Source organism: Mustela lutreola, chromosome 9 (genome assembly GCF_030435805.1).
Source record: "Mustela lutreola isolate mMusLut2 chromosome 9, mMusLut2.pri, whole genome shotgun sequence".
NCBI classification, from domain to species: Eukaryota; Metazoa; Chordata; class Mammalia; order Carnivora; family Mustelidae; genus Mustela; species Mustela lutreola.
Window position 1 is genome coordinate 42,366,483 of NC_081298.1, and position 14,393 is coordinate 42,380,875.

General features: G+C 42.3%; 1 protein-coding gene across 1 annotated transcript in view; it reads left to right on the top strand.

The window, feature by feature from the left end:
- Positions 1-3,457: 3,457 nt before the first annotated feature.
- Positions 3,458-14,393, top strand: part of DSTN (destrin, actin depolymerizing factor) — a 37,433-nt gene continuing 26,497 nt past the window's right edge. The window contains exon 1 of the mRNA XM_059134107.1: positions 3,458-3,848. Coding sequence (XP_058990090.1) covers positions 3,846-3,848 — 3 coding nt within the window. The 5' untranslated portion in view covers positions 3,458-3,845. The remainder of the gene's footprint in view (positions 3,849-14,393) is intronic.

The window sequence follows — 14,393 nt, forward strand, 5'->3', positions numbered from 1 at the left end:
AAAGACAACGAAGACTGAAAAAAACAGAATAGGATATCCAAGGATGTCGGACAATTACAAAAGGTGTAACATGAAATGGGAATACTCGGAGGTGAGAGAAAGAACAGAAGAAATATCTGAAACAACTGTGACTGAGAATTTTGCCAAATTTTGACACACATCAAACCAAACCACAGACTCAGAAAACTCAGAGAACACCAAGGAGGATGAATGCAAACAAAACGAAACACTATGCCTAGATACATCATTTTCAGATGTACAGAAAATCAAGGATTTTTAAAAATTCTGAAAGAAGAGGAAAAAAACCCACATTACCCATAGAGGAACAAAGAAGAATTAGTGACTTTTCCTCAGAGGAGGGAACTGAGACTATGAGATTAGACAGTAGGGATGCTCAAGGGGAGAGGGAACAGGTGAATTTGTAGGGAGCCAGGGGAGATACTAAAAACAGTTTTCCCACACTGTTTACTGACAGGGTTATATCTCTTGTGGGGCAGGGGGAGGGAGCTTTTTCCAGCCTATTAACATACATCTCTCTTCAAACTCCTCATTGATATATAATTTATTCTTCCTTGCCACTCATATTATTGGTTTGCTTCTCTCTCTTTTTTAAGATTTTAGAGAGGGAGCAAGCGAGCACAAGAATCTCAAGCAGACAACCTGCTGAGTGCAGAGCCCGTTGTGGGGCTCAATCTTACCACCCTAAGACAGTGACCTGAGTGGAAACCAAGGGTTGGTCACTCAACTGTCTGAGCCACCCAGGTGCCCCTCATATTATTGGTTTTAAATGGAAGTGCCTGGGGCACCTGGGTGGCTCAGTGGGTTAAGCCGATGCCTTCGGCTCAGGTCATGATCTCAGGGTCCTGGGATCGAATCCCACATCGGGCTCTCCGCTCAGCGGGGAGCCTGCTTCCCTCTCTCTCTGCCTGCCTCTCTGCCTACTTGTGATCTTTCTGTCAAATAAATAAATAAATAAAAATCTTCAAAAAAAAAAAGGAAGTGCCTATATGTTCAGAAAAAGTATGAAAAATGTTTTCTAACTTTAACATGGAATACATCCATCTCATATATAAGGAGAGAACTTATGTCAAAACTTTTTTTTCCCCTCTGTGGTCTGAGGAATAGAAAGATCTAGAAAATTTATGTGTAAAGGCAGAGGTTAAAGTTTTTTTTTTTTTTTTTTTTTTTAAGATTTTATTTATTTATTTGACAGAGAGAGATCACAAGTAAGCAGAGAGGCAGGCAGAGAGAGAGAGAGAGGAGGAAGCAGGCTCCCTGCTGAGCAGAGAGCCCGATGCGGGACTCGATCCCAGGACCCTGAGATCATGACCTGAGCTGAAGGCAGTGGCTTAACCCACTGAGCCACCCAGGCGCCCTAAAGTTTAATGGACTCTTCAAAACGGGGGCTCATCATAGGTTCCAGTGAACTGATATAGAAGTTTGCCTGATGAATTGTAAAATATCTTTAGATATTGGTTCACTTACTAAATGTGTAATAAACAGCTGTTATATATCAGGGACTATCCCAGTCCATACAAGATACATACTAAATAGCCCCTGTCCTTGAAGAACTCTCAGCTTAAACTGGTGGTGGTGGCAAATTTATCTAAACAATTACAAAGCTACATTAACATTTGAGGAAAATCATAAAACCTCACCCACTGCTCAAAGTATGGCTTAAGGACCTGACCTAAATCTAATCTCTGCATTTTAATAAGATTCTCAGGTGATCTGGCTGCCTATCAGGATTTGAAAAGTGATGAGATGTGGGATTAAAGGAGAAAGCACTAATGATCCCCTGGGAAGTGGTCAGAGGTCTTCAGAAGGGTGAGGTAATAGAACATTCCAGCCTGAGACACTAACAGATCCATAATTATGGCACCTAGAAAGAGTAAGAAGGGTTCTAGAATGAGAAGTTTAGTCTGCAAAGAAATTAGGTACTTTGGAAGATATGGGAGACTGAGCTGAAAAGGTAGGCTGAATGGCCAGAGGCAGAAGGACCAGATGGTCCTGTTTAGGAAGCCTTAGAAAATTTTAGAGAGGAAAGAGACCAGGTTAGATTCTTCTGTTTGGGTAGAACACTGGTGGCAGGGTGGAGGATGAAATGCAGAAGAGAGGTTAAGCAGCAGGCAGGTTTGTTATTCTGTAATGAGCTGGACTGACTTTGAACTAAAAAGGAAGTCTTTGAGGACTTTAGAAGTGGAGGGGCCACCGAGTCCCATGAAGAGAAATAAAGGATTCCATCTGCAGTTCGATACAGACGGGTTCTTTCTACTCAAAGTGCGGTGTGTGCCCAACCAGCTGAATTAGCATCACCTGGAAATTGTTATAATGCAAGATCTCGCGTCTTATTTCAGATATACAGTCAGAAACTCTGGGGGCCAGGACACACAAATCTGACTTTACCAAGTTCTCTTTGAAGCTTGAGAGATTAAGCACTGCTCTAGCCTGCAAAAGCCTTGTAGCAGGTGGTAAAGGCTTAGAATTGCCACAACTTACTTCTTTTCTAGAAAAGAATAGCCAAAAAAAAAAAAAAAAGACAAGAGTAATGAGAAATAAGTTTCTATGTTGAGTGGGCAGAACATAAGCCACACACAAAAACAAAAAACAAAAAACCGCCTTATCCCAAAGACTTACAGTTGGAGAATTAAAATAATTTTGGTAGAGGCCGTGATGTTCTCGGTAGCCTAAATTAAGTAAAACTTTAAGTAATTATCCCAGTTGTAAATTCTTTCTGTACCCTTTACTGCCCACAAAAACGCCTTCAGGAGAAAAACACTGGGATTCCTTTTAGCCCTCTCAAAACTGTGTTTCTGATGTAACCGCCCATTTAAAAAACCCAACCCCAAATTAAAAGCCCCCAAAACGGACCGGCGGGGCTGGCGCCACCGTCCCAGGAAAACTTTACCGTTTCCCAGCCACACCCCTGTGGACCGCCGGGCCTCCTTCCCCGGGCCGTTCCCAAAGATAAATAAATCACTCCTTGTTTTTTCCAGACCTGAAATTAGCAGTGACTCACAGAGCACTCCGAATGGCCACGGGCGCCTCGGTTAGAAGGAAAAATGTGCAGATTTTTCCCTCACGCGAGGGCCCGACGTGGCCGGCTGGGCCAATCAGGGGAGGATGGCGGGAATCGCACCAAAGTAGGTAAAAAATGCGGGATGTGTTCTCCCGGCCACGGCCCGAGCCTGGGCTCCCCGCCGTCCGCCCTCCGGTCTCTTGCTCCCGGGAAGCCGCCCACCCTGGTTCCCCACTCCCCACCCCCAGGCCTCCACCCCCGCCGCGTCCTCCCCACCCCCCGCTTCCTCCTCCTCCTGCCTCCTCCCAGGCCCCGCCCCCAGCGCGGCGCACACCTGGCCAGGTGGCTACTTCCATGTTAGGGCTGCCGCAGCGCTGTGGGCGGGGCGCCACGTGGCCCCGCCCACCAGCCGGGAATTAGGGTCCCTAGCTCTGCCTGATCCTTTGCCGGATCAGGTGCCAGCCCGAGCTTTGTCTCCTCGTCCCTAGTAGATAAGGGAGGACCCACCCTCCCAGGCCGGAGCAGGTGAAAGGAGGGCCCAGTTCCCTTGTCTTCGGAACGCGAAGCAGAACCCTCCGTTTGCTCTCTGGGCAGGGCGCTGTCTGGCCGGCCGGTTGCGTAGCAACGGCAGGCAGCGCGTGACGTGCGCAGTCGCGTTTGGGTCCGAGGCGCGCGCCCGTGCACCCGCCCCCTGGTAGGCTCGCGGCTCGCGGCTCGCGTCGCCTGTTCGCTGGGTCTCTCGGTCCCTCTGCTGTGAGAAGGACGCTCTGCAGAGTCGGCGCCGGCAAGCTCCCCCTCCCGCGTCACTGCGACCGCCGCGGAGAAGATGGTGAGTGGGAGGGAGCCCGAGGCGTGGGCTGGCGCGGCCCGGGCTGCGGGGCGCCGGGGCGCGGTGGGGGTCGGGGCTGAGGGGCGGCAGGCGCACCCCCGCCCGGGGGATGGGGGAACGAAGGCCCAGCTGCAGCCCCCAGGCAGGGAAAGATCTCTGGGCTTCCACTGCTCGCGGACCCGCTGGGACCCCCGCTCCTTGGGCGGCTCCTGGCCGCTGCCTCGCTCGCAGCTTCTGCGAGGCCGCGGGCGGGAGCATGGTCCCCGCGGTTCCACCGGCCCAGGCCTGGGGACGACCTGCCGGGGCCGAGCACCGCCACACCCTCGGTGCAGTTGACTGGGAGTCCGCCATCCCGGGGTGGGGGGCGTCGGAATCCCGCGCGGGCCTTGTTGGCGCAGCTTTCCCCAAAGCCGGGCGTCAAGGCGGTCAGTGACTCGTGCGAGTTTCGGCCCGTGAGGTCGGTCCTTCTCATTAAGGAAAATAAGGCCTTTATTGAACAACCCTAGAGGGCGGAATGATCACCACGAGCCTTACCCTGGTCTGATTAAGAACAGGGTGGCCTCGCAGCCGCTTTGTTTGTCGTATCTGGCAATCAGCTTCCAGCAGCACTCTTGTGCTTGTCAAGCTTGGCAGTGGCTCTTTTAACCCTTCCCTACCCGATCTCTCCATGTATGGTTAGAAATTTTGTTTACCTGTGAACAGTTTGGCTCTGCCAGAACTTAGCGTGCGAGGAGTGGGCATGAAGCTGGGATGCTAATAAAAGCGGATGAAAAACTTTTTAAAAGCCCATTGAATTATCCTAGTCATTAAAAGTAAATATGTTTACTATATTCTAAGTGATGGGCACTTGGCTTAATTTGCATAGTTTCCCCTCTAAACTGTCTCTAATTTGCCTTAAAATAGTATTCTTAACTGGACGATCAAGTAGAACATTTTGTCATTTTCTTTAGCCTGCACTCGCTGTTACCATTTTTGGTCAATGATTTGCAGCAGGCAAAGGCTTACCAGACTTTGCTAGAAATATTACACTGTTATTGCATCTGTCTGCCTGGAAGCAGTTGATACCAGTTTACTGGCATACAAAATGTTTTCTCTGAATGACAGTTTTGGTTTTCTTAAGGTAATGCAAGGGAAAAAAAAGAGATTGACCAGTTAGTAGTTTCTTGATGACTAAAGAGATGCGGTAGGAATTTAATAGTGTTCAGTTTTCCATTCTTCTTTGGTTTAATTCTGTAAACTACAAGGAGGAGCAGCATCTTAAGACTTCTATAAATCTCTGTAAGACTTAAATCTAAGGGTTTGAGTTCTCATAAAATTAAGACCATCTACTCTGATGAATGCTTTGAAGTGGGCTGGAGCCTGCTTTATGTTCTTTTAATTTGACATTTTTTTTATTTTGAGTTTCTGTAATACACACTTTATCTTTGAAAACAGGTCCAAGCATTTTAACTTTGGCTAAATCCTTAAATTTTAGTTCAAGCTTAACTTCCTTTATTTCTATGCATTCAAATAAAATGAAGCGTCTGTTTTATTTACTGGTTCTTGAGGGAGGAGAACTAAAAATCAGCAAAGATAAGTGGATTCCAGATGTATTTTGACCTGTTGGCCTTAGGGAGGTCAGGAAGACCTTAGAAGCTCTTGTTGTTTGAATGCTTGCAAATAGAGTTCAGAATATAAACTGATCATTTGGAAAGATTACTCCTCTATTTAGCCTTGTAGGCACAGACCATCTCCTTTCAGTGTCAGCTGTTACATAGTATTATGAAGATTGAAAGTTCTTTTATTATACCAGATTTTAGCACTTTACCTCTAAATTTGAAACTGGGGTTCCAAATTTCTAAAGTTTTTGTTTGTTTGCTAAGGTTAAATTTTAGGGGTGGCTCTGTTGGTTAAGTATCCAAATCTTGATTTTGGCTCAAGTGGTGATCTCACGGCTGTGAGATCCAGCCCAAGTCGGGCTGGGCGAGAGCTTGCTTAAGATTCTCTCTCTCCCCCTCCCTCCCTTTCCCTCCCTCTCTCTGCCACTCGCCCCCGCCCCCCAACTTTCGTTCTTTATTTCTAAGGAAAAAAAAAAGATTTTTAGCTACTGTTGGGTTGGTTCTGCATTAACAAAATCACTTCCTGGTACTCAGCAAGCCTTCTGGAAGCACTTGGGAATAAAAGCAATTTGAAACCAACTCGAAAGCTCACCTTTGGGCACTTTAAGATGAGATTTCATGTTTTCAAACTCTCACTTTACAGTGGAGGGAAAAAAAAAAAGCCTGTCCTGCACATCTACCCACTCCAAACAAAACTTTTGTTCTGTGTGTATATAGGAAGATTATTTAGTCTACCATTAAGTTCCTAGGGTTATCTGCTCAGTACTTCTTTCGTTGGGTATGGATCGAGATTCTACACGTAGACTTTGCCTATTGCTTCTTGTAACCAATCATGTATGACATTTACAGCATATTATATGGCTCTATGGGAGTAGGAGTGTAGTCTTGCCCCTGAAATAATAAAAGTCTACGAGATAATTCAGCCTTGCCCTAGTCAGAACCCTGCTGTAACAAGCACAGCTAATTGGCCCAGAATGAATTACAAATTTTATCACTTGGTGATTAGGAAAAACACGTTTACTTACAGCAGCCTAATGGAATAGGTTGGGCATGTGTTCGTTCATGTGCTTACTTATTTAATGTGAAAAAACAGACTGCAAAGAATTGATTGACTTGTGATCTTTTTGACTACACATTGTTTTAATAATTTACAAATTAATTTTGAAACTTTTTTTTTTTAAAGATTTTATTTATTTGTCAGAGAGAGAGAGGGAAAGAGAGCGAGCACAGGCAGACAGAATGGCAGGCAGAGGGAGAAGCAGGCTCCCTGCTGAGCAAGGAGCCCTATGTGGGACTCGATCCCAGGATGCTGGGATCATGACCTGAGCCGAAGGCAGCTGCTTAACCAACTGAGCCACCCAGGCGTCCCTAATTTTTGAAACATTTTAAGCAGAAAGGTACACAGAATAACAGGTCCCTTTGTATGAAAAAAGAAAATAACTTTTTTCCGTATTTCAGGTTTCTATGTTACCGTTACAGCTAAATCTGCATCTTCTTCCTCATCCCATTCTCTTCTTTCCCCAGAGATAAGCACTCCTGGGTCAAAGACATAATGTACTGGCCAATTAAGGAGATGATTTTTTTCAGGCTATTGCAATTGGGAGAACATTAATTAATAAGGAACGTCTCAGAAAAAAGGTAAAGGACCTGGGGGCAGGTAAAACCGGGAGTCTTGAGGAACTGCAGGGACAGGTCTTATCACAATAAACAAGGGCAGGATCTTTTTGTTACAGTTTCCCAAAACTCAGAATGATGGGGGTGGATTTCTTAACCATTACCTGCTTCCTAGGAACACAAAGCTCAGGTGATTAACATAGTCAGCTGAAGTTAATATATTTCATTCTCATTGATATTTCCATACTTTTAGCTATGTATGTATGCATCTGTAGTAATATATATTGTTTTGATGTGTTTTTCAATTTCATATAAATGCTGTGCTTTATGTATCTTTTTTTTTTTTTTAAGATTTTATTTATTTATTTGATAGAGATGCCAAGTAGGTAGAAAGGCAGGCAGAGAGAGAGAGAGGAAGGGAAGCAGGCTCCCTGCTGAGCAGAGAGCCCAATGCGGGACTCTATCCCAGGACCCTGAGATCATGACCCGAGCCGAAGGCAGCGGCCCAACCCACTGAGCCACCCAGGCGCCCCTTTATGTATCTTTTTGAAACTTAAAAATTAACCTTGGTGAGTTTTTTGGGGGAGGGGGATGAATTTTGGTTTTAGCGGTTGCTGTGACTCTTTATTATTAACTGCTGAGTAGTTTGTATGACTCTGCAATTTTATCTACTTCCCTGTTGATGAACATTTCCCCGGTTTTTCATGCTTTAATATTTTTTTTGTCTACTCAGTTTTGCAGTATATGGTTTCTGTGTTTTATGTTATGTTACTACGTATGTAGCGCTAGTGAATGTGTTCATGCTATAGACCTAGAAGTGGAAGCCTGGATTGGAGGGTGCAAGTATGTATTTTTTACTCTCCTATAGGCGATTCTAGTTTGCATCCCATCAGCTACATTTATCAGCCTGTTTCTCCATCTCTTTTTACCACTTGGTATTATGAGTCTTGAAACCTTTGCCAATCTGATGGGTGTGAAATGGCTTCTTATTCTTTTAATTTGCATTTCTCTGATTAGTAGTAAAGTATCTTTTTATGTTTATTGCAGCCAGTGTGTTTACATGGTTGTTCATCTGGTGAACCTGACATTAGGTAAATACTCATCACATCTTTATCTAGGCTTATTTGTGGATTCCTAAAGTAAATCCATCGTTAAAAGAAAATCTATAAAAACGTGATTGTCAGTGTCAGAAATGCATAGAGGGCTGATATCCTTCTCTGGAATCTACATTTCTTTGCATAGCTCTCAAGCTGCTAACTAACAGAGGTTAAATTCCCTTAATTTTAATTTTAGCCACTTGCCATGGTCAGGTCCTGGTGGTGGTAGAATGCAGTGATCCAGGATAGAGTTCCATCTTTGCTAGCGGCCATGGAGATTAACATCCTCTGCTTTATTCTTCTTTTTCTTGGATAATTAATCCAGCCAAATATTAAAAACAAACGAGCCCTGGGGATATATGGGAAATCTCTGTGCTTTCTGCTCAGTTTTGGTGTGAGCTTAAGATGTCCCTAAAAAAAGAAAGTATTAAAAAAGCAAAACAAGGGGCACCTGGGTGGCTCTGTGGGTTAAAGCCTCTGCCTTCTGCTCTGGTTGTGATCCCAGGGGCCTGGGATTGATTGAGCCCTGTGTTGGGCTCTCTGCTTGGTGGGGAGCCGCCGCCGCCCCCCCCCCCCCCCCCCCGCCTCTCTGCTTACTTGGATCTGTCTGTCAAATAAATAAATAAAATCTTAAAAAAACAAAACAAAACAAATAATTACCACTCTTCACCAATATAATTGGTTTGAATTAAGCTGGTGTTTAACTTACTATCTAGGAAGACTCCAGACATTTTCATTTTTATGTTAATGTAACTTTATTTATTTCAGTAATATCTAAGATCTTTGAGATGAACACAGTATTTGAAATTAGAAAAGTCTTGAAAGTGGAAAAACCGGATTTAATACTATCTTCAGAGCAAAGCTCTGGTCTGTCAATAATTAGGCCTAATCTCTTTATTGTATTGTTTGCAATTTGCATACCAAAACCACAGATCCTAATAAAGAAAATGGAAGATTGTTATTTAAGTATTTTGAGATTCCTTCTCTTATAGCATTTTGTCTCTACATTGTCCATGAAAGACACACACAAAGATTTATACCTAACACGAGAAATATTTTAATCACAGGCTTTTGTCTTTCCCTGTCTCTTTACCTTGACGTTGGAAGTGATTTTTCACTTGGAATTGTATTGATGTTTATTTTTCTTGATATTTTACTTTGGGAGAATTGTAGCAAAAAATAAACATTCATTTTAGTAATACCTTTTTTTTTTTTTAAAGATTTTATTTATTTATTTGAGGGAGAGAGAGCATGAGTGAGGAGAAGGGCAGAGAGAGAAGCAGACTCCCCGTGGAGCTGGGAGCCCGATGCGGGACTCGATCCCGGGACTCCGAGATCATGACCTAAGCCGAAGGCAGTTGTCCAACCAACTGAGCCACCCAGGCGTCCCATCATTTTAGTAATACTTTGACAAACTAGTTACTTAATTCATTTTGGAGTCTTCTGTGTAGGATCCCCCACAGAGTTAAGTAGTTTTTAATCTGGAGTGATTCTTAACTCTTTAAGTTTTCTAGTAGCTTGACGTTGTAATGCTTATGTGTTTACCCAATTCGGGGATTTGCTTTGTACGTTAAAGTTAAAATTGATCCGCATCAGGCTCCTTGCTTGTTGGGAAGCCTGCTCCTCTCTCTGCATCTGCCTGCCACTCTGCCTGCTTGTGTGCGCTCGCTCTCTCTCTGACAAATAAATAAATCTTTAAAAGAAAAAAAGATAAAATTGAAGAATCAGTTTTTTTGTGTAGAACTTTAAAAAACAAATAATTTAAAAATGTGATTAAAATTCAGTCTTTTTTATTTTTTAAAGATTTTATTTATTTGACAGAGATCACAAGTAGGCCGAAGGGCAGGCAGAGAGAGAGGAGGAAGCAGGCTCCCTGCCGAGCAGAGAGCCCTATGTGGGGCTCGATCCCAGAACCCTGGGATCATGACCTGAGCTGAAGGCAGAGGCTTTATTTATTTATTTATTTATTTATTTATTTTTTATGAAGGCAGAGGCTTTAACCCACTGAGCCACCCAGGTGCCCCTTGGCCTTTAAAAAAAAAAAAAAACATGAGAGAGGAGTGTCAAAGAACTCTGCTTCTGTTGCAGCAGTGTATAGGATGAGCCCTTCAAAGACAAACTTCATTGCCTGCTATAGGAGTAAGCCTACATTATAACTGATTTGTCATTGTATTCTTTCGGATTACAAAAGACTCTTTACTCTTTTCAACATTTTTGTATCACTTTATAGGTTTTTACTCCTATTTGCCTTGTCACAGAAAAGAAAGATGAATTTCCTATCCCATTCCTGTATTAGCTTGTTTCCAGGAAAAAAAAAAATCATCAACCTGTATTTTAAAATGGTTTCATGTGAAACATTTTTTAAAATTTTACTTTATTTTTTCAGTGTTCCAAGATTCATTGTTTATGCACCACACCTAGTGCTCCATGCAGTAAGTGCCCTCCTTAATACCCACCACCAGGCCCTTCCAGTTCCCACCCCCTTCCCCTCCAAAACCCTGCGTTTGTTTCTCAGAGTCCACAGTTGGTGTGATACATTTTTGATGGTGGTGGAATTTTCATGTAATGATAGAGCTAAAACTAAAGCTCAGGCAAATACAGGTAAGACTCCTTCAGTTTGCTAGGAAACCATCTGTTACGTCAATTTTTGAAGCTCTGGAGCTCTGAGGAATTCTCATATCACTGAAAACTTGTTTCAAGAATGTTGTAGGTAGGGGCACCTGGGTGACTAAGCTCAGTCAGTTGGGCGGCTGCCTTCGGCTCAGGTCATGATCCCAGGGTCCTGGGATCAAGCCCCACATGGGACTCCCTGCTCAGCGGGAAGCCAGCTTCTCCCACTCTCCCTGCTTGTGTTCTCTTTCTCTTTTTGTCTCTGTCAAATAAATAAATAAAATCTTAAAAAAAACAAAGTGTTGTAGGTAATCTTTAGGCCAGTACTGTCGAATAGTAATAAAATGCAAGTTACATGTGTACTTTTAAATCTTCTATTAGATCCTCTAAAAAAGTACAAAAACAAGGTGAAATTTATACAGCCCAGTATATCATATCCACATTTAATCAGTATAAAAATTAGATACTTCACATTATTTTCACAATATATATAAATTATTTGAAATCCAGTATGTATAGTTATAGCACATCTCAATTCAGATGCTCAATTTTCATTGGAAATATTTGATACGTATTTAGATAAACATTTTAGAGTTGAAAAAGATTCACATAACCTGAGTTGCTCAAAGGATACTTAACAAATTTTCCAGTAATGGAATTGATAATCAATTTAAAATTTAAGTTAATTAAAATATAATTTAAACGTGCAGTTTCTTAATCACACTGGCCACATTTAATCGACTTACTAAACCACATGTGGTAAGTGGCCAGCCTCAGACTTTGTGGATTAGTTTATTTAATTTGTAAAGGGGAGTTAATATGGGTGCCTGCAATGTGTTAATCCTCTGCATTTCTGCACATAGCTAAGAAGGAGTACTGAGATAGCACGTGAATTCCTTTTATAGCACTTATTGAGATGTTTTGTAGAACTAGATTGTTGATCTCCTTAAAATAGGGTTTGTGTATCTCAATAGCAAAATGCCACTCCTGGTAGACCCACAACTGATGTTCCCAAAAGATCATGAATGAGTGATTGAGAGGGCATTTGTAATTATGACAGGTTCCCATGGATTTGGATTTCCTTAATTTTTATACTTTCTTTTTCCACATATATTTTTTTAATATAATGGAAATTGAGTTTTAAGTGGTAAACTAATTGAATAGTACCTCCCCTTTGTATACTGCATTATAATTTGATTTGAGTCTTAACAATGAAAATTCTTTAGGATAAGGTAAGTAGTATTAGAGGAGTACCTTTGAAATAATTCTGGCATACAGGAAACCCCTCAATAAATACCAGTTCCCTTTCTTCTCTTAAAAATGAAATTGAGGGATGCCTGGGTGGCTCACTTGGTTAGGCAGCTGCCTTCAGTTCAGGTCATGATCCCACCGTCCTGGGATCGAGTCCCGCATGGGGCTCCTTGCTCAGCGGGGAGCCTGCTTCTCCCTCTGCCTCTGCCTGCCATTCTGTCTGCCTGTGCTCGCTCTCTCTCCCTCTCTCTCTCTGACAAATAAATAAAATCTTAAAAAAAAAAAAGTATGAAATTGAATGGAGGTACCTGGGTGGCTCAGTTGGTAAAGCGTCCCACTCTTTATTTCGGCTTAGGTCATGATGGTCAGGGGTCATCAGATCAAGCCCGGAGTTGGGCCCCGTGCTGGACTTCGACCCTGCTTTAGATTCTCTCCCTCTTCTCCTCCCCAGCTAAAAAATGAAACTGAATGGTATTTGATGTTCACTGAGGTATCCTCTACCATAGAAAAGCACTTGAAAGCCTAACAAATGAAAGAACAAGACGTCATGCCTTAGAGAACTTACAAGTATTATCTGTCTGACATTGTGTTAAACTTTCTCTCAGTCAATCCTTACAGCAGCCAAATGAGGTAGGTATGTATTGTTGCCATTTCTGTTAATATACTGAGAAGTAGTTAAGAGCATGGGCTCAGAATGGGGCTGCCTAGGGTTTTGAGTCTTGGCTCTAGCTACTAACTACATGGCCCTAGGTAAGGTACTGATTATTCTATGCCTCAATTTCATCATTTCTCCAAATGGGTGTACCTACCATCGTGACAGTTTGGATGATGAGTATAAGTAGTTTAAAGACAATGCCTGGTATATAGTAAAGTGCTTATCAGTGTTGTATGAAATGACATTAAACAACTTTAGATCCGAATTAAACAGTCTTTTTTCTTTGTATTCTGACACATGCTTCAGCAATTGTAGATAAAATTAAAAGAGTGGAAGGATTGTATTAGAACACATTTCCAGTTGTTTTATTATTTTTTTTTTTTTTTTTTTTTTTTAAAGATTTTATTTATTTATTTGACAGAGAGAAATCACAAGTAGACGGAGAGGCAGGCAGAGAGAGAGGAAGGGAAGCAGGCTCCCTGCTGAGCAGAGAGCCCGATGCGGGACTCGATCCCAGGACCCTGAGATCATGACCCGAGCCCGAGCCGAAGGCAGCGGCTTAACCCACTGAGCCACCCAGGCGCCCTATTATTTCTTTAAACTAATTTTATTTGGATTATATATGATCATTTTCTTTTTATGATCAGCTTTTAAATTTTATTTTTCAGGTGACTTTTTAAAAATCGAAGTATAGGGCGCCTGGGTGGCTCAGTGGGTTAGGCCGCTGCCTTCGGCTCAGGTCATGATCTCAGGGTCCTGGGATCGAGTCCCGCATCGGGCTCTCTGCTCAGCAGGGAGCCTGCTTCCTCCTCTCTCTCTGCCTGCCTCTCTGCCTACTTGTGATCTCTCTCTGTCGAATAAATAAATAAAATCTAAAAAAAAAAAAAAAAAAAAAAATAAAAATCGAAGTATAATTGACATGCAGTATTACATTAGTTTCAGGTGTATAATGTAATGATTTGACAATTATATATGTTAGGAAGTGTTCACTCTTAAGTGACTACCATCTTTCATCATACAAAGTTATTGACTGTATTCCCTATGCTATACTTTACAAACTGCCTTACTTTATAACCAGAAGTTTGTGCTTCTTAATCACCTTCACCTATTGTACCCAACTCTGTCCCCCTCCCGTCTGACAGTCACCAGTTTGTTTTCTGTATTTATGAGTCAGTTTCTGGTTTTCATTTTTTTTTTTTTTTTGGATTCCACATGTAAGTGAAATCATATGGTATTTGTTTTTTTCCTGTCTGACTTAACTTCACTTAGTATAGTACTCTATAGGACTAACCTTGTCAGGAATGACACGATTTCATTCTTTTGTATGGTGGAATAATATTTCATTGTGTGTGTGTGTGTGTGTGTGTGTGTGTGTGTGTGTGTGTGCATGTACCACATCTTTTTTATCCATTTATCTATTAGTGGCTACTTAGATTGTTTGTGTATCTTGGCTATTGTAAATAATGTTGCACTAAACATAGAGGTGCATGTTTCTTTTGAATTAGTACTTTTGTTTTCTTCTGGTAAATCCCAGAAATGGAGTTACTGGGTTTTATCTTTACTTTCTTGAGGGACCTCTATACTGTTTTCCATAGTGGCTACACCAGTTTGCATTCCCACCAATAGTATACAAGGGTTCCTTTTTCTCAACATCCTTGCCAGCATTTGTTATTCCTTGTTTTTTTTGCGGGGTGGGGGTGGGATGCAGCCATTCTGACTA